Source organism: Oenanthe melanoleuca, chromosome 9, assembly GCF_029582105.1.
Source record: "Oenanthe melanoleuca isolate GR-GAL-2019-014 chromosome 9, OMel1.0, whole genome shotgun sequence".
Classification (NCBI taxonomy): domain Eukaryota; kingdom Metazoa; phylum Chordata; class Aves; order Passeriformes; family Muscicapidae; genus Oenanthe; species Oenanthe melanoleuca.
The window spans coordinates 16,224,142-16,248,972 of record NC_079343.1 but is presented as its reverse complement, the minus strand read 5'-3'; the positions used below and the strand labels follow the sequence as shown (position 1 = coordinate 16,248,972).

The 24,831-nt window shown below is 43.6% G+C and overlaps 2 protein-coding genes and 1 non-coding gene across 8 annotated transcripts; 1 reads left to right on the top strand and 2 right to left on the bottom strand.

Moving 5' to 3' along the window:
- Window positions 1–1,052: 1,052 nt before the first annotated feature.
- On the top strand, window positions 1,053–9,546 carry LRRC34 (leucine rich repeat containing 34). 5 transcript variants are annotated; one of them, XM_056498713.1, is made up of 11 exons: window positions 1,053–1,392; window positions 1,736–1,857; window positions 2,674–2,795; window positions 2,954–3,018; window positions 3,581–3,664; window positions 4,657–4,785; window positions 5,970–6,065; window positions 7,429–7,583; window positions 7,670–7,825; window positions 8,892–9,018; window positions 9,265–9,543. In XM_056498713.1, exons 2-11 carry the CDS (start codon window positions 1,742–1,744, stop codon window positions 9,466–9,468), a joined length of 1,254 nt encoding a protein of 417 aa, XP_056354688.1. In that variant the 5' UTR covers window positions 1,053–1,392; window positions 1,736–1,741; the 3' UTR covers window positions 9,469–9,543. The 5 variants fall into 5 exon arrangements, with proteins under 5 accessions (XP_056354688.1, XP_056354686.1, XP_056354690.1 ...); XM_056498711.1 differs by having other exon boundaries at window positions 1,318–1,392; window positions 1,739–1,857; window positions 9,265–9,546; XM_056498715.1 differs by having other exon boundaries at window positions 1,371–1,444; window positions 1,739–1,857; window positions 9,265–9,546.
- A 2,351-nt stretch (window positions 9,547–11,897) lies between these two features.
- Window positions 11,898–23,839, bottom strand: MYNN (myoneurin). Of its 2 annotated transcripts, none has more exons than XM_056498708.1 (8): window positions 23,775–23,839; window positions 22,923–23,218; window positions 20,517–21,322; window positions 18,766–18,925; window positions 17,976–18,154; window positions 17,268–17,351; window positions 16,760–16,846; window positions 11,898–15,621 (listed from the first exon to the last, which is right to left on the bottom strand). In XM_056498708.1, exons 2-8 carry the CDS (start codon window positions 23,186–23,188, stop codon window positions 15,353–15,355), a joined length of 1,851 nt encoding a protein of 616 aa, XP_056354683.1. In that variant the 5' UTR covers window positions 23,189–23,218; window positions 23,775–23,839; the 3' UTR covers window positions 11,898–15,352. The 2 variants fall into 2 exon arrangements, with proteins under 2 accessions (XP_056354683.1, XP_056354684.1); XM_056498709.1 differs by lacking the exon at window positions 23,775–23,839 and adding an exon at window positions 23,321–23,469.
- Window positions 23,840–24,027: 188 nt separating this feature from the next.
- On the bottom strand, window positions 24,028–24,100 carry TRNAV-AAC (transfer RNA valine (anticodon AAC)). The gene has a single exon. It is a non-coding gene; the product is annotated as a tRNA-Val (tRNA).
- Window positions 24,101–24,831: the final 731 nt, after the last annotated feature.

The window sequence follows — 24,831 nt, the reverse complement described above, 5'->3', positions numbered from 1 at the left end:
TGCTTCTTCATTTCCTTTGTATGCACAACGCAGGGGAAAGCAATTTAAATTAATGAAATCTAAAAGTGAGTCTTTTGCATAGATTACTTCTGTAAATGAAACCTTCAAGAAGAAAATTTTACCACTGAAAAAAGAATTGGAAAAAAAGCATTGCATTATATAAAAAGGAAAATGTATTCTGAGCCCTAAAATGAGGATGTCTGTGAATATTCTTACACTTACCATAGCCCAAGGGTGCATAATTGTTCATTATCAAATGAACAGCAAATGTTCGTGGAGTTAAATATATAAACAATATCACATCCATTTTTTAATTACCCTTTGCTCACTTTGTGACATATTGATTCTGTGCAAATGCAGTTCTTATTTTCCAGTGTGCACAGAAAAAAAAAAGATTTAAAAAACTGCAGCAGTTGCTCCAGTCAGGATTCCATCTTTATGATACAACACAAAGGTCAGTATTTCCATGTTCTTGCTTTTTCCTCTCTTCCTGAAAACTGAGATGCCAGCAATAATGAGGAACCTGGGCTTGGTTGGGTACCAGTGGAATGTCCCTCCTCGCTGTGCTAAGGAAAAGTGACACTTGGTTGTAATGGAGAACTTGGATTGGGCAAAAGGGTGTAGCAATACAATAAAAATTAAAACAAAGGAACAAATACATTTTTCATAGTGCACATTCCTTCAGGAACAGCACCAAAGTGTTTTTCACTCAGATCTAGAGTCCTGACACTGTTTAACCTGGTGGAAGATGCAGGTGCAGTGTATAACGTGGTGTTCCTCCCATAAACACGGGAAGGGAAGGCCAGCAGCAGAGCTGGTGTGGGATCTCCTGCAGGCTGCCCAGGCAGTCTGAGCAGTCTGAGTATCAGGGAGATTCTTCAGACCTGGGGGAAGTTTGTGCAGGAGATGGCGAGACAGACCCAGCACAGCAGCTCCTGGCAGTGCTGCAGTGCGGCGGAATGGAGCCCAGCCCCTGCTGCCTGGGAGGGCAGCGGTGAAATCACCAGACTGGGATGTATTTGCTGGAAAGGGCCAGCACAGGAATCTTTGAAAGAGCAGCTGATCCGTGTAACCATGGACAGTTTTGCAAAGGCTCCTCGGAGACCAGCTCCGTGCTCTGGGGCGCGGTGAGGAACCTGCCCTGCCCCGTCTGCAGGGTCTGGGCAGCACCGGGGGCTCAGCCCCTCACCGGGGACACCGGGGGGCTCCTGGCAACCTGCCCTGCCCGCTGCCTGCTGCTGCCAGCCCGGGACACCCTCCTTGGGAGCGGGCATCGGGACACGCTCCCCGGGAGCGGGCTCCGTTACCGAGCTCGGAGCAGCCCGGTTACCGAACTCACCGCGGGCCGCTCACCGCGGGCTGAGCGGGACGGGACAGGTGCTCATCGCTCAGGTAAGGCCTGCAGGGCTCGGCTGCCACACGGATCACTCTTCTGTCGGCTCAGGTACTTTTGTCTCTGAGTTTATTACAAAACATGCTGGGCTGGAAGGGACCCACAAGAATAACCAAGTTCAATTCTGAAGTGAATGGCCCGCCTTGGTATTATTAGCGCGGTGCTCAAGCCAACCACACATCAAAAACACACCCAGCGTTTTGCTCATGCTGTTACTGTGCCTGTTACTCCAAACCACGAGTTGCAACCCTTTCAGACCGAGCCCATTTGTATTGCTATGCACATCCCTCCTAGTTGCTAGGCTGCCAAAATGATACAATGACACTTGGTTTTGTTTTCCAGCAGGTCATGTCGGTTCTTCCGGATCTTCACCTGCATTATGCGCAGGCCTGTCAAAATCTGAGCCAGCCTGAAAACCCCTTCATTGCTCGTGTGCTTCAAGAAGCTGATAAAAATGAGGAAATGTAAGGAAATAACAAATGGGGTGTTGCAGATGCTTCTGAAAGCCTTAAACAGGGTAGCAGGATGAAGAATAGAAAAATGAGAAAGTTCATGCAGTTTCAGGCTTAAACACAAATCAAATTTAACATTTACTGCTGAAGTTCTGGTTTGACTCATCTTGACATCATCTTGGCAGAAGGTTGTAGCTATATATCCTTTCTGGGCAGCTTTACAAGCAGAGAAATCACAAAAAGTGAAAAATGTACAGGATGGTGCCTTTCTGTCCCCTAAAGAAGCCAAAGCCAGTGTTTAGTCATCCTAACTCTCTTCTTTGTGTCTCACTCCTGTTTAAAAAACATCGACTGCATCCAGTTACCTTCCAGCTGGTCATACTTCCCTGAACTGCTCTGAATCTTGCCAAGATCTTAACCACTCAAATTCTCTCTCATTAAGGGTCTGGGTACTGCTGCTTCTCATGGACAGTGCTGGGATCAAAGTTAATTGTCCTTTGGAGGGAAAAAACTGAGAAAATGAAATGGTTTCTGCTAAGTTTTGATCCTGAGGGCAGGATAAATAAATAAAGGAAAGAGCAAGTAAAAAGAAGATGATGAGGTAACCTCTGAGACAATCTTTATTTCCATTTGCCTTCCCCTCATTTTGGTTGTTCCTGCTTTCAGTGCAAACATGGCCTTGCAGCTGAGCAGTGCCTTCAGAAGAGGCAGTGCTGAGGTACAAGAGCTCCAGTGAGGGCAGGCATGGGCACACCTCTGATCTGGAGAGAGAATTCATTTTTATCATTTTACTTCTCTTCATGTGCTTACATTTTTATGTTACTGCAGAAGTACAAAAGGATTCACATTAAAATTAGCTGGAAATAATCATCTGGTGCCTGTGCCAAGAGTTACAGATGATGATCTTGGAGTTCTTGTCTCTGTCTTAGGCCAAGCTGCCTTTGTCACAGGTAAGATTTTTCCTTGTGTGTTTGACATTGCTGTGCTAATACCAGAAAACATGATCAGTGTTGATTTTAGCCTTAGTTCATTTTTGTTTCTTTTTGTTCAGAGATCAGTTCAATGTAGATATGCATCTGTCACATTCCTTATTCTTCATCTTTTTCAGGTTTGGATCTTGCCTATAATTTACTGACTGATGCTGGAGCAAAGACCATGGCAACATTCCTCCAGGTGCCAAGAGATATTTATCTTTCAGCAACTTGTAATTTATTTGTCTATAGTAATATTTATATGTGGTGTACTGAGGACAAGAATGAGCTGGTTTGGCAAAATTCCGATAACTTTGACTTTCACATCCCAATCCATCCTACTAGAACCTCAGATTGTATTCTCTGTGGAGATTTTTAATTTCTAGTAGAAAGCCTTTGGATATTTGGCTGCAGTGTCCTGAGAAAAGAATGATAGAATAAGCTATGAGGGTTTTAGGCTCACAGTTCAATTCAACAAAGGGGGTAATGGTTGTGACAACTGTGCCAGAGCCTTTGTTTCAGCTATTTTATAAACTCTGTTTTTATAAGGAATTGGTCATTCCTAAGGGCCCTCCCCGGGACACGTTTTATGCCTTGCCCTCATCACCTGACATAATTTGATATTCTTTAACTACTTCTCCAATTCATGAACTGCCTGAAATGCTGCAAAGGGCAGAGTTTTGTATGTGTATCTCCTTTTTGGAAAATACAACTCTGTTTTGGAAAAAAATCTCTCATTGCTTCCTGCTTTGTTTGTTCCCAAGGAAAACTCCACTCTGCGGTACCTGAACCTGATGTTCAATGACATTGGCACAAGTGGGGCAGAGCTGATAGCAGGAGCACTCCATGTGAGTATTTGCCTGGGAGATTTAGGCAATGGCATCTCCTTTGATTTTTTTGCTTTTGATGACCAGTACTGGCTGTGCTGCCAACATCAGAGCTGGCTGAAAGGGGCCTCTGTCTTTGCTCCATTCAGCATGTTGCTGTGTCACAGGGACTGCCTGGTTTCCCAAGGCACACTTCAGAAATCAGATGTCACACAAGAGAAAGTTGCACTGTGCTGCCATTAACACTTATTTATCTATAAAAAGATGTAATTTTCTATTAAAAGCACTACTATTGCAGCTGGGTTTTTCTGAGTGAAAAATGCTATGCTACAGGATATATAATGCTGTCATTTTTTTCTTTTTTTCCCCCAAAATATTAAATTAAATTTGCCTGTACTTTGACATCAATATTTGTCTTGATTCAAGATGTCTGAGACATGTTTTCAAAACTTTGCCTTACAGCAGCACCACAAACCCAAGTTTGTTATTTTTAATGTGGTTTCCCAAGGAAATGAGGCTTGTGTGTAAGATTTGTTGTGTTTGTGAAAGGAGAGTCACATGAGCTCTTTCTTCCTCCTTCATAGTCTTTGAACCCTGAACTGATTTTAACTAAATTTGACAGGCCTCCAAAACACTAAGGCTGTGCAGTAGATACACAGTTCTGGGCTCATACAAGGCTTACCAGATTTAAGTCAGTATTAATGCAATTTGCATCTCAGATGCCAATTTAGGCAGAAATATTTGCCTGGATTATTTTTATGAGTGTGATGAAATTCATGAACTTTGAGAAACAAAAGTTTTCAAACATAGGAGTTTTTCTTGCAGATTCTCATGTTTGGTGTCACTGAGGGGAGCCTGAGCCAAGAACTGAGCCAGTGTTATCACTTAGACACAATTCTTCTGAAAGGTTGTTTTGTCTCTGTGTGACAACCAGCAGAATTCATATGAAAAAAACAGGAGTGTTGTTTTCCAGGTCATCTTAAAGGAATAGATTTTTTTTTTATTTTGTCTAGAGCAACCAAAGTCTTGTGCACCTGAGAATGACTGGAAACAAAATAGGAAACCAAGGTGGGATGTTCTTTGCTTCAATGCTAAAAATCAACTCAACCTTACAGAAGTTGGATCTTGGAGACTGTGATGTGGTGAGTAACCCAGTAAAATTATCAGCAATAAGACATAAGTCTTTCAAGGGTATTACAAGGGTCCTGCAGTGCTTAATTAGGGGGAAATGCCATCTGTTCTCATTGATTTTGTGACAGCCAGAGGTAACACAATATATAATCTTGCAATGTGTGCTTGGAAAGGCACATTGCATAAAGCACCTGTGAAGTCAGAACTGGGGATATTTTGGAGCCACCGTGTCTCTCTAGGAATTCAAGTGCTTGGCTTGCACATTTTCTGAGGTTTGTCTCTGCTGCTCCTTTCTGTTGAGTCCTGTATAATTCATGTTGAAGAATGGACTTCTCATTCCCTGGAGAATCTTTTCCTTCTAAAGTGTGCAGTGCTGTAACCCCTGAAAGTCACTCATCCCATAGCTCTGCTGCTCATCTCAGAGCTTGACTCATAAAGGACATAAACACAGCAGTGCTGAATGGAGTAGAAAAGCACCCAATTTACTCTTGGACAATGTGGTTCCTCCTAGAGCTGGGCACTGAGACTTCTTGCACAGAGAGACTCAGGAAGTTCTGGATTGCTTTTAAAAGCCTGCATTTGTCTCCTGGAAATTCAGGATTTGCTTCTGAGCCAGAAGGGGGAATATCCCTCAGGAAGTGTGAAGGTGTTATGAATACATGAACAAGGAAAGTGTAGGCAGTGTAGGATTTATTCAAAAGCTTGGTATGTGTGCGCTTGGTAGGGAGTTGATAGAGTTGGTTTAAAATGAGATGGCTTTGGGTACAGACCAGCCTACTTGGAAAGTAGCATAAATATAAAATAGAGGACAAATTAGAAGGATATAAAAAAAAATCTAAATTTGCCCGATTCATACTAAATATGAATTTACCTGGTGGATTTTGCCTCAAAAATCAGGGAAATCAAAATATGGGATCGATTGAATAGACAAGTATTTTTGAGATCCATTATTCTTGTTTTTTATTTTCTGAGTTGCCAAGTAATTTGTACTACTTAGTCTAATTTCACTCTGCTATTCCATAGACACTTGGCATTGGTATTACCAGAAAATCTAATATGTGTCTGTAGCAGTTGCTTGCTAGAGTCCCATCCCTCCAGAGTAGATGAAGGCAGAAATAACAGTAATGGTAATTTGGTAGCTTGATCTACACATTGAACAGGTTTCTCTAAAGAGTTTCTTTATTTTTATTTCCAGGGCCTACAGTGTCTGGTAACAACAGCCATAGCCCTGACTCAGAACAAATCACTCAAAGCCATAAACCTAAATCGTCCTCTGCTATCCAGCCAACAGGTGTGTGAGTGACTGGAGTCAGCTCAGAGAGAGGGGCATAGGCCAAGGCAGAACTGATGGGTTTATGGACATCTGAACTGCACAGCTCTCTGGAATTCCTTACAAACTGGAGAAAATGGTTGCAGGAATATTATTTTTCTATTTCTGTGCTAAGTTTTGTGCAGTCACTGACTGCCTCTGTTTAACTAGAAGGTTAAATTTAAAAAAAAATTTTGCTGGTACATTTGTTAAATAATGGGCTAGTGGAGAGGGGTTGGTATTGGAGAAGCAAGTATTCCTTATGCTGTTAGAACATGGAGTTTCCTGCACTGTTCAGCAAACTGAGAGAGCCATGCTGTGTAGCAGGAAACAAGGGGGAGCACAAATGATGCTGTTTATCTGATCCTAAAGAGGAAAGACACTGCAGCAATTCCCACATTGTCTGGGCTGAGTGGTTTTGGTGTCTCACTCTGTGTGTGGCTGGTGCTGCTCAGGTCTTGGCTGCAGAGCTGGTGGAGGTGGAGTCATCTGGCAGCAGTTCTCAGGTGTCAGGACAGGATCAGTGTTTTCCTGATGGTGGGATAACAAAATTAAATGTCATGAAAGCCAGATCCTTCTTGATTCCCAAAGATAAATTTAACGGTTTGAACAGATTTTAGTTACTTTTTTAAGGCTAACCCCAGCTTTGGAAGTCAATTTAAACTACTGCTATTTGCAACAGTAAGGACCTGGCCTGGACCTGTCAGAGACTCTATTTGTCATTGTTTCCACCTTCAGCTCCGTAATTTTCTGAGGTTTCTGAGTTTTTCCATTATTTTTGACTCACAGTATTCACTCAGTTGTTTTCTTAACTAAACAGGACATCTTTGAACAAACTTCCTTTGTCTTAGAGCGGCAGGACATATTTTTTCCCATAGAAGTCTTGTTTCTTTTGTATATAATTTTCAGAGCCTTTAAGATTGGAAAAGACCTCCAAGATCAAGTAAAAACTTTGACCAATTCATTATTGTATGAAATAATTAGCAAAATTACAAAATGCTTTCAAATGTTAGCAAAGACTGACTCAAACATTCTGGTTTTTATCAGGGAGGGGAATGATTAGACATAATTAAATGTTGATGCTTCACTGATATTTGCAGGGATGTAGACAATACTGTAAAACTGAAAATATCTCTATAGTATTTTTCTTTTCTTTTTTTTTTTTTTTTTTTTCATTTTCAGCTTTACCATAAGATGCTGTTGTGTGGTTATTTTTATACAATATACAAAATAGAACACTACTGATGACAAGGTCTTGCAGTTAGTTGCATATCTCCCTTTTTCTGAGGCAAAACTGTATCTTATCCTGAAGTCCAGCTAAATAAAAATGAGTGTATGTTTCTAGGAAGAGACAACAGTTCATATAGCTCGGATGTTGAGAACTAATTCTTCTCTTGTGGAACTACACTTGGGCAAGCATGAAATGAAAAACTTTGGTGTAGAGCAACTGTGTGAGGCCCTGTACCAAAACTCCAGCCTGAGATACCTTGACCTTAGCTGGTGAGAGAGATTAAATGTGCCACATTAGAAACTCATTCTCTTAGCAACTTCAAAAAAAATAATTAAGATGTGCATCTCTTTTTCAGTAATAACATAATCTGTGATGGTGTGAAATTTTTGGGAGAGCTACTAAAAAAGAACCAAACCCTGGAGATCCTGGATCTTAATGCAAACCGAATAGAAGACGAGGGAGCCATGCACCTGAGCGAGGCCTTGACAACGTGGAACAGGAGTTTGCGGGCGTAAGTACTTGCACAGCTTCCCCAGAGACTGCAGGTGAGAAACCTGGACTTTGCAGTGCCTGAAATGGCATCACAGCTCTGTGTCTTCATGTTGATCAAAACAGGAAAAATCAGAAAGTTCCAAATGTTTTAGACAACTTTTCCTTCTTGGGGGAAAAACAACCTGTGAGAGATTGGGTGGGATTTTTTTACTCAGCATTGATGTCTGCTGCCATGTGAGATGCTCCAAGACCTGAGAGACACCCTGGGGTGCTGGAGGTGAGCCCCAGGTCTGCTCAGAGCTCTCACAGCTTTCACAGTCACTCTAAGAGGGTGAGGCAATTGATCTGTTCGTTCTTTCTGCACCTTTAAAGCACAGGTCCCTGTGGTGCACAAATGAAAACAAGAGCTGTAGGTCTTCAGAATTTTGAGATAATCAGATTCCACGCTGAGATAAGGCACTATATTTGTTGGTTCTGATCTTCAACACTTAAGAAAATCCTCTGTTTAAGTTCGCTTCCGGGTAAACCCAGAAGAGCTGTAATCTCTCCATCAGGGTGTCTTTTGCAGCCGTGTTAAACCCCTGCCTGCAGGATGTAAAAGCTGATCAAAGGTGTTACCTGAAGCCATTAGTTTTAAGTAGCAGACTGAGGAGGTGGCGGCTGCGAGGTGCCTCTGAAAGCCTTGCAGGTTAACTAACATAAAAATAACTGCCACTCCACAAAGATCAAAGCTTAGCCTGGATAAATGCCAAGGCTTGGGCTTCAAAGCAGACTAGAGATGAGACCTGGCCACCAGGCAGCAAAGTCACGGACACTGAAGAACTCAGTAGTGAACAACCTGGCTGCAAGAGTCAGGAGAGTGATTTGAGAAATAGAACAAGTCCAGAGGCCAATTGCCTTTGGCAACCTGAAAAAGATATTAGAGGAGGACTGGCTTTGATACAAATAAATAATTGTATTATAAATAAAGAAGTTCTATGTATGTATTATATATGAAATAATAAGACTAAATCATAGTTAAATTCTTATTTTTAACTAAAAGATGGGAATTCTATGGTTTGGCACACATTTTCTCTGTTTTCTAGGTTGTCCATTGTAAGCAACAATATAACTGGCAAAGGACTTTTATCTCTTGCACAAGCAGTGCAATCCAACATGAAACTTTCCCATATTTACATCTGGGGGAATAAATTTGATAGAAGCACCTGTTTGGTAAGTGTTTGGTTCTGAACTCGCCTGAGAAGGCTGGCGTTTGTTGGTTCTAATTTCTCTTTCCATTGTTGGGAGGATCACAGCAGTTAGTGAACAAGACACCTGATTTATTTGGGAGTTTTTATGTGGTTATAATATGGAGATCAGCACACTGAAGGGACTGAGTGCCAGGAGTTGTCTCGCAGAACCTTCACCGCAGTCCAGAGGAAGAACCGCCTGTCACATTCCAGGCTTTCTCCATTGCAGGCGTTCACGGAGCTGATCGAGACGGGCCGCCTGCAGCAGGGCTGCACTGATGTGGTTCCCTACGAGGTGGATGGGAAGGTTTTCCTGGCAGAGCTGTCCCACGGGCTGGGCAAGCACCGTTACTGGGCCCCGCGCTGCGCCGCCGTGGCCCCCGGCGCCGCCAACGCCAGCCTGGAAATCCTCCCTGTCTCGGAGTATTTGTGAGCCAGGCAGCACTCCCTGTGCCTCAGCTTTCCCTGCTGAGGAAAATAGATATCCTAGTAAAATAGATATATCAGTACCAGCTTGCTGTGTGTGGTTTCCTTGGGGTTTGAGTTTGGGAGGAATCTTGAAATGGCAACAGAGAGAAAATATCAAACAAATGACCTCAAATTTTGTTGCTAAATAATGCTCTGTCTATTAAGTTTGTAACTATGAGAAGGTTTGTACCTAGGCAGAGCACACTTACAAACGCAACACCCAGGACTGCTGCTGGGCAGCAGATCAGGTATTCTGCAGTCAGATTCCTGCTGAAGCTGAGAGCTTTGGGTAAACCCATTTGTTAGCACTGTTCTCCATGTATTCTTTCCTCTTCCTTAGCAGTTGCATGCTTTTGATCTTCCAATAGTGACTTTTTTTTAAACCAAGGTAAGTGAACTTAAACATTTAGCCACTGCCATGCTACAATTTAAAGCTGGAGAATGTAGTTTGCTGGGATATACATGGAATTTTGATTAAATTGTAGCACATACTTGTTTCTTATACTACAAATAGAAACCACCACCAAATGTAGTGCCATCGTTTCTTCTCATCTCATGAAAACTGCCTAAAAAGATTTGTATCATTATAGCCCTGTGGCAATTCCTACACAAGTAAGACAACATATGCATGTAATGGTAGTTAAACATTGTTTAATGGTTTGGACAGACTTTGTCTAAGTGTGGGAATCACTCTGCTGGTTTCCTTTTTTCATTCACTCTACTCATCCCTGCAGAAGTTAATTTATGCTCCTAAACAGAAAAAGTCACCAAACAGCACAGCAGAGGTTTGCTCCAAGCCTTTCATTAATGCAATCCTCTGCCCCTCTAAATGAGCCTGTTAAATGTTACATAAAGTACCAGAATGATCTGTAACCATATGTACAAGACCAAAGCACGAGGGAAAAAGGTAAGAAAGTAATTTCAGTAAAAATAGCTGGGAAGCAGCAGTATAACTGCTGCTGTTCTGACTCTGTATTGTCACTGTGGTAGTGTAGGAACAGGAAGGTATTTGGACACCTCTTCCCCAGCTGAAATGACCAGGGCAGTTGTGAGAGCTGGTGTAGGTGGAGGTTTGTTGTTGTTTGGTTGGTCTGATTTTTTTTTTTTCATTGCCCCCACCCCCAAACACAAATTACTCAGGCTCTTGCTCCAAGAGCCCCTGGTGTCCTCAGAGGACTCAAAGCCCAGAGCAGTATGTTTGTTCTGCACACCTGCACAGGGCCCTCCCTGTGCAGCCACCCTGCTGAGCACAAAGTCCATATCCTGTGAACACCCAGCTCTGCAGAGGAGCTTGTATTTTAACTCTTGTTCAACAGGAAGGATGCAGCAACGAGGACTAAAGTTGGGGATACATCAAACATGGTGGTTTGAGAAGAATCTGCACACTATGAGCATTCCTAAATTTTGAAATCATTGGATAAGCATGTTGGTACTTTTCTGAGTGCTGCTGCTCTGGATTGTTGCCAGTGACACTCTGATAGTGACACACTGGTGACAGAATTTCTTGCTAAGAACACCACTACAAGACTCAGACAGGTATTTTTTCCATGTATCTTTCTTTCCCCTATCAGGTATATGAAGTTCAGTCTAATTTCACTGCTCAAATTAAGTCTTAATTTACTTGTACAAATAACATTTGTTAATCTGAGGTGGTAACAGGTACCCAACTCTACTGACAGCAGTATTTTGGTTTTAGTGATGTGATAAGATGGCAACAATACCATAGTCAAAATATATCAGGTAAAATAGCTTTAGAAAGTGCTGATGTATGTGTTTGAAGTATTTGCACTCTATCTGAACCCTTGTTTAACAACAACTTGTTCAGCCCATAAAGCCCTCTTCATTACTGACAAATCCATAAAAACAGTTCATGTGTTACCATTTTCTTTGATATTCCTTTGTAAGAAAAGGCTGCAGAGTAATTCCTACCAAATTCTCTATAACAGCTTCCTCCAAACTAAAACAATTATTTGTGCAAAACCCTGTATTGCTTAAAGAGGCCTGTGCCAGAGACTTTTATTTCTTCCTTCCTCTGACCTTGAAATTCTTAGAAGATATATCTTGTGTTCTTTGGAATGAGAATAAACATTGGCTAGATTTTTTTTGCCATGTTCTTTTGAATTATTCAGAAGCTAAAGCAAGCATAATCCTGCTCTGAAAACCATTTCTTCAGCCTTTAGACCTCACTGTACCCTACTGAAAGGCATTTTCCCCCAGATTTAGAGGGGAGGCAAATGAAGACAAGTGACTGATCCTGCAGGGCAGGGGTGCAGGAGATGTTCCCAAATCCTACTGTGTGCTCCAGGGACCCTCATATGGGGCAGGGGGTGGGTCTGACTGGTTCCCTCCTGCTTTTGTTGCTACCCCTTGCAGTTATAAATATGAGACACAAGGTGAGGGAAAATTATAAAACAAGTTTATTAAAGTCTAACATAAAACACTTCAGGCTAAATATGTACAACTCCCTCCCTTCCCAGGGGATTATAAAATTGAGAGTTGAGGTATATACAAATAACAGAGGAAAAATTGTATATACATGGCAGGTACTTTAAAAATAATTTAACTCAAAAAATCATTAGTCCTTATCTGAACTTAGTTCTGCAAGGCTCTCTGGGATCACAGCCCTGAAATCCTTCATGTGGGACTTGCCTGTACTTGAAAATTGTTTTGTAGCACATGATTTCAGAAAGGTTGTCATGTACTTTGTGCCCACTTAGAGGCACTAATTTAGAAGTAAATGTGATACAATGAGCTATTCTCACCTAAGTACTTCCAAACAGTCAATTCAGAGATGCAGGTAAGTTATTCAGGCAAAACTTGCACCAATTTCTGTGCAAAATTGACTGAAAGAGCAGCATGACAAAACATGTCATATTCTTTGTATTACTCTTAATAAAACTATTGAAATTCCTTCTTTTCTTTTGCAAGGACACATGCCTAAAAAGATTCCATGCTTTCCCATATTAATCCCTTACAGAAATTACCAATACTGTTATAAGCCTTGTACTTCAAAATTAACCCAGAACCCTTAAGCCTAGGACTTACATGTGCAGCAGATTTCCATGCATCTATTGGCAAAAGGTACAGTCCAGACCTACAGCCTGAACACACCTACAAATATATATATATATATATATTTATATATTTTTATTTATTTAAAATCTATATTCTAGTAAATGAATACAGTTGGTAGAGATCATACCTCAGCAGCTGAGATATCTTCATGAAAGATGACAATAAAAATCAAGATTCTCAGATGGGGACTCAAGAGTGCAGGTATTAAATTATTGCTCCAAGAGACAAACTATAAGCTGTGTATTCTATTAAGAAAGGTTAAAATTGTTGTCTTGTAAAAATAATGAATATCTTCTTGTCTATAAAGAAAACTAAATGACTAATAAAGCAACTGTTACTGTTATAAGTATCTAAACAAATCCTGTATAAATCTAAGCACTGTATTTTTTAAAAAAGTCTGAAATCTAAGAATACAGTAATAAGCTATAATTTTAGAAATATAAAACCAGTCCAAACAAACACTGTTATGGAATGCATTTTCTATGTAGGAATGTAGTTATTGTTTATGTTTCTTTCCAGAGCTATTCTCTCTCCTGGTCATTTATCCTGGATATGTTTATCCTGAGCTGCTTCTCCTCAGGTATCAGCAGCATATCATTACTTTGTCCTCCAAAGCTGTTTAAATATGCAAGTTATCAGCTGTATGGTGTTTTCTTTCTCAGTATTCATGACTAAATCTATGTCTATCCCAAGATTTCTGCTCTACTTTCAGAGAGAGACAGCAAAGAGAAAGCTCAGTACAAGCTACACAGAGTCAAAATCCTGATTTTGTGGTTCTTCAGTCTTAAATAGCAAGGCTGAGGAATCCCTCAGGGTCTACACCAACAAGAGAAGCTGAACAAGACAAGAGGGGAGACAAAGGGAAATGCCAAAAATAAAATACCAGAGGACTTTATCCTTTGTCTTTTGCCAGCATTATGAACATCAGCTGTTCATAAGTGTTGTGGGACAGACAAGCAGAGAAATAAAAGGCCCTTTAGTAATTAGCTGCAGTGAGGACAGTGTGAGAGATTCCTGCATTAGGGATGTTCCTGTTGAACATGGCTGTACTACTGCTGGCCATGGTAGGCTTCATCATCAAATCTACCACATATTAAAGCAGAAAATGTGACCAAGCAGCAGGTTATAAACATACCCCATACTAAAATAATCAACACAAAGCAGCAAAAGGTCTATTACTTTACAAATACAAACATAGGAAGAGGAAAAAAAAATTAGTCACACTCAGGAGTCAAGGGACCATTTTCAGACTCTTTAAATGAAATCCTTCAAGAAATTTTTCACAAGTCTGTTTAATTAAGGTGCAGATTAATTATTACTCCATGTAGAATGGAATCAGTTAAGAGGTATCTTCTATGCTCTTCTATTTATCAGCGTCTGGACACAAGGCATCGGTGGAAATAAATGTTAGCACCAAGTAAACAACCAACAAAGGACAGCTTTAAATGAATTGTTGGTACAGTATCATGACTGTTTCATTATTGTTTGATGATTACATAAATAATGCTTACAATTGTTAATGGCACAAACTGGCCAAATGGAGTAGAAAGGTACTTCTATTGTCACCTAGTCTTTTATGATCTTACCTCTTAATACATTAAAATGTTGCTTTTTAAATATCTCTGTTGCTAGTAATAAAGCATAAAGTAATAAAGCCTTTACCTTGGCCTTGCTAGGTACCAGTTTTGTGCAGTTACTGTGGACAAGTGACATGAGAGGTAAAGCAATACAAAAAACTTTAATTAAAACAAATCAGTCAAACTCTAAAAAAACTTTGCCTGGAAGAATATCTATCTGCCCTGTTGTATTATTCTTTAATGCCTCCTCATGTAGTGTTCACTCATTATTTTCACAGTGAAGGGTGGGATTTATTTCCTCTTTTGTACCTCCTACCTAGCACAAGAAACAGCACTACAGCAAAAAAATGGATTATGAAGCTCTGATTCCTTCCTCACTAATTAACTCACTGCATCTTTTTGCCTCATCTACAACATGCATGTCCCAGCTCTTCTTTTGTTGCTCTTTGTACCAAACCCAGGGTGTTTTAGGGATGTGAAAAATAAATCTGGGACAAGATACAACAATGCTGGATTCACTTCAAACAAACAAACAAAGGCAATTTGCTGGAAAGAAGATCCAGGAGTATTCATGCCATTAGGACCCTCCCACTTGCCACACTTCAGACAAAAATTAACCCTCCTTTAATAATTTCCTTGTCAGGAAAATACACCCAAACTTTTCCCTCTGGTGAGGCTCCACCTGAAGATGGCACTTCTGGCAGCCAGCAGCAAATCTATGCAAGCACCTCAGCAGAGCACTGACCTGCCTTCATCATGGACCATTCTAGCACCTTGGAGTGCAGCATTACTAACACATCCAAATTATGATTTTTCCCTACACTTCTGGGTCAATCTTCCTAAACTATCAAATATGGCTTAAAATATCTGTTCTCAAATGACACTGTGACACATCAAATCAGCAGGAACATGGGAAGAGAACTCCAAAGTACATTAACATATGTAACAGAGAATTCTTAAGGCAATTGTTGCCAGAATCGCTTCCTGGAAATCGGTGTTAGTCACAAATAGAAATCTGATTGTAGATTAGCACAATTCAGCACTGCACAATGGAAATGCCTTACAGGTGTCTTTACACAGAGGAAAACAAAGAACACATCCAATTAAGACAGCATGACTGGTTGTTTGATTGTGTTCATCTTACCAAACATTCCCAAGTTCACTACCAAACTACCTGGATGGCTCTGCACTGCTCTGTCAATATAACTGCTGCAGGAAAATAAACTGAGGTTCTGAATATCCAGTCACAGCAGATCTCAGTAATGTTTCTGATGAAGGGGATTGGCTCCCTGTCACGGGTAGCAGCATCTGATGGTCTTCAGTCCCAATGGGGAGAGGAAGTGCTAAAGACATCTCAGAGGGTTTCACATCTATGGACTCTGATAAAGGACTTTTCTGACTCTGAATGGATTCTTGTTCATTGAAAGAATTATCAAGTGCAGTAGAATCAGGGGAAGTTTCAGGTCCTGTGGAAACAAAACAAAACAAGAAAGAAAGAAAGAAAGAAATGTTCAAAAGCTCATGCACAGATTCTGTAAATTCCCTTTCCAATGAGTGTCAGAGCCAACAGCTGCTGTGTCACAGGCTGCCTGGGCAGCTGGGATATTGGTGCTTCCATGTGCTGCAAAGCCAGGCCAGCTGTAAGTACAGTGTAAGCACTGGGAATCACATCTGCTGCTGCTTGTAGTGTGACAAGAATGATGCATTCCAACCTGGTCTCTACTTGGCTATAGAAGATAACAAACCCTTAACATCACAGTGAACAAAGTGATACAGCGATACAAAGGATCTTTGGAAAAAATATAATCATGAAAGTTTCCTGAAGGTTTTTCACCACAGGTCTCAGAACCAGGGCCACATCCAAGCATGCTGGTTTAACTGAAACAGCAGTGTACAAAGTATCATTTGTCTGTAATGAAGTTTCTTAACTCCTTAACTCTATTTCTTAACTCCACTCCAGCCTGACACATTACAGATTTTAACCAGTCACTTGAAATATTACTTTCTATTCTTAATTGAAACCCTGTTTATGGGTTCCTTGCCGCCTTCCTGCTGGAATGCAGCCAGCCACTGCTCTTGGATGGCTCTCTGACTAAGCCACATCAGATATCTGACCCTTCCTCTACCAAAGCATGCTCCAAAGTCTGTTATTACAGTGCTGAGGCACTCCTGGCTGCCTGCTGTCTCTCCACAAGAGCTGGCCTGCCTTGGCAGCTCTCCCAGATCACCCCTCCAGCTCTGCCAGGCCCTCTCCACACTCAGAGCTGCCCTGCCCTCACCACTGGCTGCCTGCTGCACTGGGGCCCTCTGAAATTCCATGCTGTCTCCGCATACAGATCATTTTCTCACCCTCTCCCTCCCAATCCTGATGTACACAGACACCATTTATCCCCTCTTCCATATGACAGGGGCAAGGGATTTATGGTCACTACACAAGGATGGACAGAGGAGCCCGTGTTGAACAAGGCTGGATACAAGATGCTTTTGGCCCTAAAATTTCTTTGTTTTTTAATTTTAGACTTGCATAAGCAAAAACACTTACTCAGCATGGAAGGCAAAAGAGCTGACATGGTTTCTTAACCTTTCTTTGCACAAGGAACTCACCTGTGTGAACTTTCGTTTTGTGCTTCTTAAGATTTTTTATATCTGTGTAGGAATTTCCACACATTTCACAGATAAATGGTCTTTCACCTGAAAAAATTGATTTGGCAGTGAGAACAATCTTGATGTTGAAAAAAAATACAGTTAGAGACACAGGCTAACAGATTTCAATGCTCTATTTTGAAATACAACTTTGTAACTTTATATTGTCTGTGTCTCTATTGGAATATAATTATTTCCAGAATAATAGTTTAAAACAAAGCAAGAGGACCCAAACGTTCTAGGTAAAGCCTCAATCATACATCAACACCTACGCTGTGGCACAGATACTACTCTGATGGCAATGAAAAAAATTAATGAGTATTTTCTTTACATTATGTTAACCAAAAGACACATAAATTAAGGAACTGTTCTGCTTTCAAGTACAGAACAATACAGTGTATTTTAAAGGCAAAAGAATAAAAGTAGATTATAATTTATGGTGCAGGAAGTAGCTTGTCTGAAAACTGACCTGTATGGGACCGAAAATGTTTATTGAGCTCTCCAGAGGAAATAAAACTCTTTTCACAAATGCCACAGATATATGGCTTCTCTCCTAAAGGAAACACAAGCACGTTGTTATATATAAACCAGAATACACATTAAGAACAAATCAAAATGAAACAGAGATAATGTCCGATGGGAGAAAGTGCTCCCGAAAGAGAGAAAGGAGAAAGGAGAGAGGAGGAAGGAGAAAGGAGAAAGGAGAGAGGAGAAAGGAGAAAGGAGAGAGGAGAGAGGAGAGAGGAGAAAGGAGAAAGTAGAAAGGAGAAAGGAGAGAGGAGAGAGGAGAGAGGAGAGAGGAGAGAGGAGAGAGGAGAAAGGAGAGACGAGAGAGGAGAGAGGAGAAAGGAGAAAGGAGAAAGGAGAAAGGAGAAAGGAGAGAGGAGAGAGGAGGATGGGTAGAGGAGGGAGGAGAGAGGAGGATGGGTAGAGGAGAGAGGAGAGAGGAGGATGGGTAGAGGAGAGAGGACAGAGGAGGATGGGTAGAGGAGAGAGGAGAGAGGAGGATGGGTAGAGGAGAGAGGAGAGAGGAGAGAGGAGAGAGGAGAGAGGAGAGAGGAGAGAGGAGAAAGGAGAGAAGAGAGAGGAGAAAGGAGAGAAGAGAGAGGAGAAAGGAGCTGGATGACGACTCCCAGCCTGGATCTCCAGGCTGCTGCCCCCTCCAGGCGCCGCTCACCTGTGTGCTTGCGGGAGTGGGTGATGAGCGAGCTGGACACGGCGAAGGCTTTGCCGCAGCTGTCGCACACGTAGGGCTTCTCGCCGGTGTGGCGCCGCACGTGGTACGTCAGCGTGCTGGCCTGCGCGAAGCGCTGCCCGCAGCGGTCACACACGTACGGCTTCTCCCCGCTGTGCTTCCTGCAACCACACACATGAGCTGTGAGCACCCGCGGCTCAGCAGGGAGGGCTCTGTGCCCTGCTCCTCCTGCTACGGCTCTGGGCTGCAGCAAACAGGCAACAACTGGGTTTGGTGTGAGGCCAACTCACGCCTGGTCACCCTGGGATCGGCACATCTGTGATTTCCACAGCAGCTGAAGTGAACCATGGCCCTGCCCATGTGACATCCACCATGGGAACTCAGCATGCTTTGCACTTTAGGGTACTGAAATATAAGATGATGATTCCTAACACGGGATTATCATTCCTTCTCCTGTCAAAATTGCCAAAAGTCCCACGCAGACGGCAGTGAGAACTTCTCTCACTTCCCACCACAGAACTCTCTCCTCTCTGGTGCTACAAGCAGTTTAAAACAAGGATCCCAGACTCAGGCTGTACACTACTCCAGCACAAAACTCCTCCTTAATGAGCAAGTACATCCATGCAATTATTCTGTTAGGCATTGGGAGAGAAGTCCCACGAGAAAAGGAGTAGAAATCACGTTCATATGTAACTCTTACTTACTCTCGAGTAAATGTTTCTATTTAAATAAACCCAAGGATAAGCATTTGCAGGGTCTCACTTGTGCCTACCTGGCATGGATCTTCAGGTTGCTTGAGGTTGCAAACTGCAGGTTGCAGACATCACATTTGTAAGGCTTCTCCTCTCCATGGTGCATCCGGCTGTGGAACACCAGCTGGCACTTCTGGGCAAAGCCTTTGTCACACAGTTCACACTTGTATGGCTTCTCCCCTGGTGAAAAACAACACCCTCGTGCTCTCTGTATTTACATAAGAAAGCTTTGCAATCCATGACCTGACCAAAGCTCAGGTGTCTGTTCTAATGCTTCTTTACGAATAACATCTTGGAAAATCCTGTAATCAGTCCACTGAAGTGGAATCTGCTAGAACACAGAGGATAACAGGACTATTTTTTAACACATTATGTTTGGGTTAAAAAAAAAGTAATAATGTTTTTAATAGTGCCAGTTTCTCCACATTATTTTAAGAATGCTGCCACTTCAGTTTCAGACTCCTTGATGGTTATGTCTGGTCATCATTCTGAATATTTAAAACGAACAAATCATCTGCTTTTTCTTGCTTGTCTCAACAGCAACACATCTTCCACATACAGTCTAGTGCTCCTTAATTCCTCATTAGTGTCTGCTGCAGAACGTTACAGGTATTTCTCTGACTATTCATGTCCTCTTAGTGGTGAACTGTCTCCTGTAAGGGCTTGTGCAACTCTGCAGTCCTAGAAAGGATAAAAATGCCTTTCTCTACCACTCTGTGACAGTGCATTATCAAACCTCATGAGTAAACAGTGTACATAAAAACTAAAGTAAGAGTATTAGACATCTAGCATATTATTGAGCAACCAACACTATAGAATTCTCTCTCCACTCTTGCAAAAATTCCCAGGACAATATCCTCAGAAGTACAAAGTACAGCTGGCATTCCTACCAGCACTGTCCCTGAATTCTGCAATCAAGCTCCACCTCGTGTGCGTATCTTTGTTTAGACCCTGGCTGACAGAATTTGAAACTCTCCCTAGGTCACAGGAAGAGCAAGTGTTCTCCAGCAGCTGTTCCTCAACATCTCCTACATTTTCATAGCTTCCTGGAAAAACTGTGACCTCTGCTCAGAGCTTTCCAACATATAGAACATATGAAAAGACAAACACAGGACTTCTGCCCTGCATCTTTCCAGGCTCCAGCAATTCATTGTTCATCATCTTCTTAAGTCAGACATCCTGGATTAAAATGTTTAAGTGCTCCTAAGTGATTTCTCTTGGATGTTTGATATGACACAAGCTCCTGGTAATGTTACTGACTGCAGAGATCATAACACTATCACCCATTTCAGCTGCACATCTACAAAATAAAATCCCAAATGGGAACCTCCTACCTTTGTTGAAAACCCTATGGGACAAGTTATAATACTGAATTTTTTCCCCACTCATGTTGTCAAACGTATATTGTGAAGTTTTAAAAAAGCAACAGAAATTCCTGTATCAAGTACAGCTCACTTTTCATGCTCTACTGACAGTAGTTTTTGGCTACTCCATCACTCTTCAGAGCTAAACGACAGCCAGCTGTCCTAAGTATTTCCAGAAATCAAGATGTTCAGGCTAATAAAGTCTTCTCTAGCTATTGCAACTATGATTTCTTATTGAAAAATGCTGAAAATTTTCATGTTATCAGGATACTGAGTCTACCCCTGCATGCACAGCGACAGCAGACAAAATTTCAAGAGGAAGAAGTCAGAACCTTTCTAGTCCTTCACTCCCAGACTGTGTGTGATCCCAGGCCTTCACAGCCCATGAGACACAGCCAGTGGCTTACCTGTGTGAGTTCTTACATGTGTTTTCAACTGATTGCACTGGGTGAAGGCCTTCCCACAGAGCTGGCACACGTAGGGCTTCACCCCTTTGTGTATCCTCATGTGCCGACGGAGGCTGCTCGCTTCGGAGAACACCTTCCCACAGGTGTTGCACACTGGCTTGGCTTTGGAGAACTTCTGGTCCAGCTCCTCCCCCGAGCTCTCCAGCTGGTAAGTGCCCTTATCACTGGCTATGTTGGACATGCAGTGCTCCTTCAGGGCACAGCTCTGCTGAGGCTTTCCCCGTTTCTGTTTGGCTGCCATGCTCTGGGCCAGGATATCCTGTGCTGCCAGCGTTTCGCTCTCCACCACTGCTGCCAGCTGCAGCTCGGAGTTATCACTGCCCTGGGCAGCCTGCTCTGTTATGTGGGTGGCCAGCTTATTTGCATCTAAAAACATCTCAAAGGATGTGTTCTCAGCCACCTCGTTCTGATATTGTAGGGATTTATTCTCCGTGCTTTTGGGGGGGCTGAAATTCTTCTTTCGCTTTTTGGGTTGAGGAGATTTCTTTTCTAGAGCTGCTTTCTTTGCCTGTGGTTGAACCAGCTCTGCAGCAGCAGCATCTTCCTTCTCCTCCCGGTTATTGTAATCTCGGAGAGTCAGGAGGCAGGCCTGCTGGTTCATTTCAACATTCCCAGTGATACTGGAAGTCTCTGTGGAAGAGGGATTAGCAATAAAAGCAAAGTCCTCCATCTTGATCTTGCATTTAGTGACCACTTCTTCTACTTTGAGATAGTCAGCAGCCTGATGAATCTCTTTAACATTCCAGCTGCAAGGAAACAAGACCTGTGTGAAACATTCTGGACGAAGCAAACATTGGTTCTGTACCAATTGTATCACAAATGGACACAGGGCTGCAGAAGACTTTTACTGTCAGAAGATGTAACTGGGAACACACAGCAACATTTAGGCCCTAAAATGTCAATTATTCCTGAACTGCAGGTTTGTGCCTAGTGGAGTCTGCAGACCCTCAAACTGGGGATTTTATTTTAGTTACATGCCTCTTGTAAAATTTTAAGTTAAAAGTCAACTTGTAAGGTGATGAGGCCAGACATGGACTTGTTGGTCCAAACAGAAATAACAACATAAAGGGATAAAACATTGGAAAATAACATACATAAAATACCATTTCATAAGCCTTCTGGCCAAATTCTTAAGTAATTCACTAGCAGTGCATTCACCTCAGCACTTCTGTGGCAGGTATTAATCTTGTTTTATAAAACGATTTGCAAACAGTCTCAATTCTGTATCAGCTGTACACAGAAACCAGTAACACCAAGGAGTCCTCATTTAAACCACTACACTCTATTTTTCAATTTCTGCCACACATGCCTCGATAATTTAGGAAAAAATGATCTGGAAAAGGTGGCAACATGTACCATGAGTGCATTTACATCACTTTAAAGAGAGATTCATGGTAAACAACCTTATTCTAACAATAAACAACTTGCCACAATTACTCTCCATATGAGTATAAACGTTTCAGTATCTTGTACTATGTGAGTGCTGGGTTCAAAGTATCTTCCTGGTGCCACTCATGCATCCACCACCTCTGAGGACAACAGACTTTGCAGGCAGTTGCATCATCCCCTGAAGGGTCACAGGACAACATGACAAGTGTCACCTACAGCCAAATAGTTCTCTCTGGGCAAGAATGGTACTTTCACCTTCCTCCTCCTTCAGAGATCCACCTGCTCAGAAAATCCAGAAACTCTCCTGCTGCAGTCCCAGATGGACAACAAGAACTCTGCACAGCTCTGCTCATATGTAACTGGCAAAGCACCAGTCACTAACTTCAGCTCTGCTGCTATAAATGCCTGTAGCTAATTAAGAAAACCACCCTGCATCTGTGTACTTAAACTATTGAGTATGACATTTCATACTTCAGTAGAAAAAACCAGTTTTTAAACCTGCATTTGACATCAGACATTGAGAAAGAAGTAAAAACCCTGGACTTGGTACTTGTAAGCAGCCACACCTCCCTCATGAGAGATAAATCTCTTTCACTGAGAAAAAGGCACTGCAAAGAAAAAAGCATCCTCACTGTAGGTGAAGAAGCACAACAGGGACAAAAACAATGGAGTAATAAGGGGAAACACTTTTTCTGTGACTCCTTTTGGACAATGTAACATAAAATTTTAAGTAACAGATCATGCAAATTCTAACAAACGTGACTTTTAAAACCATGTCTATCCTCATCCATCCCTCACATGTCATGGGGGTATTTGAAAGCACACAAAGAGATGAACTTCAAGTTGTTAATATTCATCACATCCAATGCTATTTGTTTCTCCAGATCTTATTACAAAAAATCCAGTTCTGCCTTATCACAAACTTTATTTCCCTATTCCCCTTTAATAGCACGTTACCTGTCAAGGTTTAAGTTTCCTGTATAAATAAATTCCAGGAGCTTTTGGAATCCATCAGCTTTCACTTGAGTCTGATCCAAGACAACGTTGCTGTCAGACGCATCTCTGTAAAAGGCCCCGAAATACTCGCTGAAGGAGGCAAGCACATTCCTGTGTGCCTTGAACTGGAATTCCCCGATGACCACGGTGCAGTCGCAGAGGAATCCAGCCTCTCGCTGCTTGTTCAGCCTCTCCAGCAGGTGCTCACAGTGATGGGAATACTGCATTTTGAGAACGCGCTGCAGACACTTTCTGATCTACGAAAGAAAAAAAAAAAAAAAAAAACAATCTATATGCAAGATTTCACCTTTTTTACCCCTCAGCAGCTTTAAGGATCACAGAGCAGCGAGTGTCCGGACCTGCCCGTGCTCTCAGGACAGCGGGACGGTGGCTGCTCCCGAGCGGCGGAGCGCGGGGGCGCGGCAGGGGCCGTGCGCTCCCGGCCCCCCCGGGATTAGCCCGGCTAAGCCCGGCACTTGTCACACCGTGTCACACCCGGGCCCGGGAGCGGCCCGAGGCTCGGACCGGCCAGCGCTCAGCCCGCGGGGCGGCCGCTCCGGGCACCGCCGCTCCGCAGTGATCGCCATTCGGTGCCGGCGAGCCCCATGCCCGGGGTTTGGGCCGCCTCGGCAGCGAACGGAGAACCGGACCCGCGACCCCGCGGCGCTCCCGGCTCGGCCCCGCCGCCGCACGGGACGGAGCCCGCAGCGCCCTCCCCGCCTCGCCCGGCCCGGCCCGGCCCCGCCGCCCCCGCGTCCCCCCGCGCCCCCCGGCCCCGCTCGGCCCGGCCCGAGCGCCGCGGGCCCCGCGCACCTGCGGAGGGGAGACAGGGCTGCGCGCTGCGCTCAGGCCGCCATTCCCGGTGACGCCGCCGCCGCTTCCGGGACGCGAGTTCCGGCCTCCGCGCCGGGGGCGGCTGGCCAAATCGGGGATTAAAATGGGTTTGATATTCCTGCCGGGCGGCGCAGAGCCGCGGCTTTAAATAAAACAACTGTGGCACGGGAATTGAGAAGCAGAGGGCAGAGCTGCGTTCCGCGGGAAGGAAAGAAAAAGCCATCACGGCTGGTGTTTCCGCCCGGTTTCGAACCGGGGACCTTTCGCGTGTTAGGCGAACGTGATAACCACTACACTACGGAAACGCCGCTGGACTGTTGTCTTCCACTTGCAACTATAATATTTCCTTATCCCGTCTATCTCCGCTGCCCCCTCCGCGTTCCTTCCCGCGCCGCGCCGCGCCCGGAGCCCCGCGCTCAGCCGGGACCTGCACCCCACGGTCCCCGCCAAGAGCCCCCGGCACCCGCAGCCTCCCTGCGCCTCCTGTCCCCCCCGGCACCCGCAGCCTCCCTGTGCCTCCTGTCCCCCCCGGCACCCGCAGCCTCCCTGCGCCTCCTGTCCCCCCCGGCACCCGCAGCCTCCCTGTGCCTCCTATCCCCCCCGGCACCCGCAGCCTCCCTGCGCCTCCCGTCCCCCGGCAGCACCAGCAGGTAAACCCCAGTGCGGGTCTCTCCCCGTGTGCCAGGCACTCTCCAAGTACACAGAAGTGACAGCGTCAGTGGAAACCAGAAACTTCAGGGAGAAGGGGGATGTTTGGCACTGCTGGCAAGGCAGGGCCGTGCTGATCCAGCGGAGGGGAGAGCTGGGAGCTGGGCATGGAGACTGTGACACTCGGCAGCGTCTGCTCCGCAGACTTCTCTAGGGCTGGATCTGGACAATGGGGAAGCGACTAATCCTCCTGGATTTTCTCGTGCACCAGGAACTGAAATAACAGATCTTGGGAGGAGCTACAGAAGGGAATGTGGTTTTGCCACTTTTTGCAGAGGGAAACACGAGCCAGACTCCAGCTGGTGGAAAGATACATCCTATAACCTTC

What these genes read in the sequence shown, in the direction of transcription:
- MYNN (XM_056498708.1), bottom strand. Translation starts at nt 23,188, where the DNA reads ATGCAGTATTCCCATCACTGTGAGCACCTGCTGGAGAGGCTGAACAAG. An exon ending in GGAAACTTAAACCTTGACAG is followed by an intron (nt 21,323 to 22,922) that starts GTAACGTGCTAT and finishes GTTTCCTTGCAG; the next exon opens with CTGGAATGTTAAAGAGATTC. An exon ending in CCACTCCCGCAAGCACACAG is followed by an intron (nt 17,352 to 17,975) that starts GTGAGCGGCGCC and finishes TGTTTCCTTTAG; the next exon opens with GAGAGAAGCCATATATCTGT.
- LRRC34 (XM_056498710.1), top strand. Translation starts at nt 1,712, where the DNA reads ATGACACTTGGTTTTGTTTTCCAGCAGGTCATGTCGGTTCTTCCGGAT. An exon ending in GCTGATAAAAATGAGGAAAT is followed by an intron (nt 1,858 to 2,673) that starts GTAAGGAAATAA and finishes ATGTTACTGCAG; the next exon opens with AAGTACAAAAGGATTCACAT. An exon ending in TTGATAGAAGCACCTGTTTG is followed by an intron (nt 9,019 to 9,264) that starts GTAAGTGTTTGG and finishes TCTCCATTGCAG; the next exon opens with GCGTTCACGGAGCTGATCGA.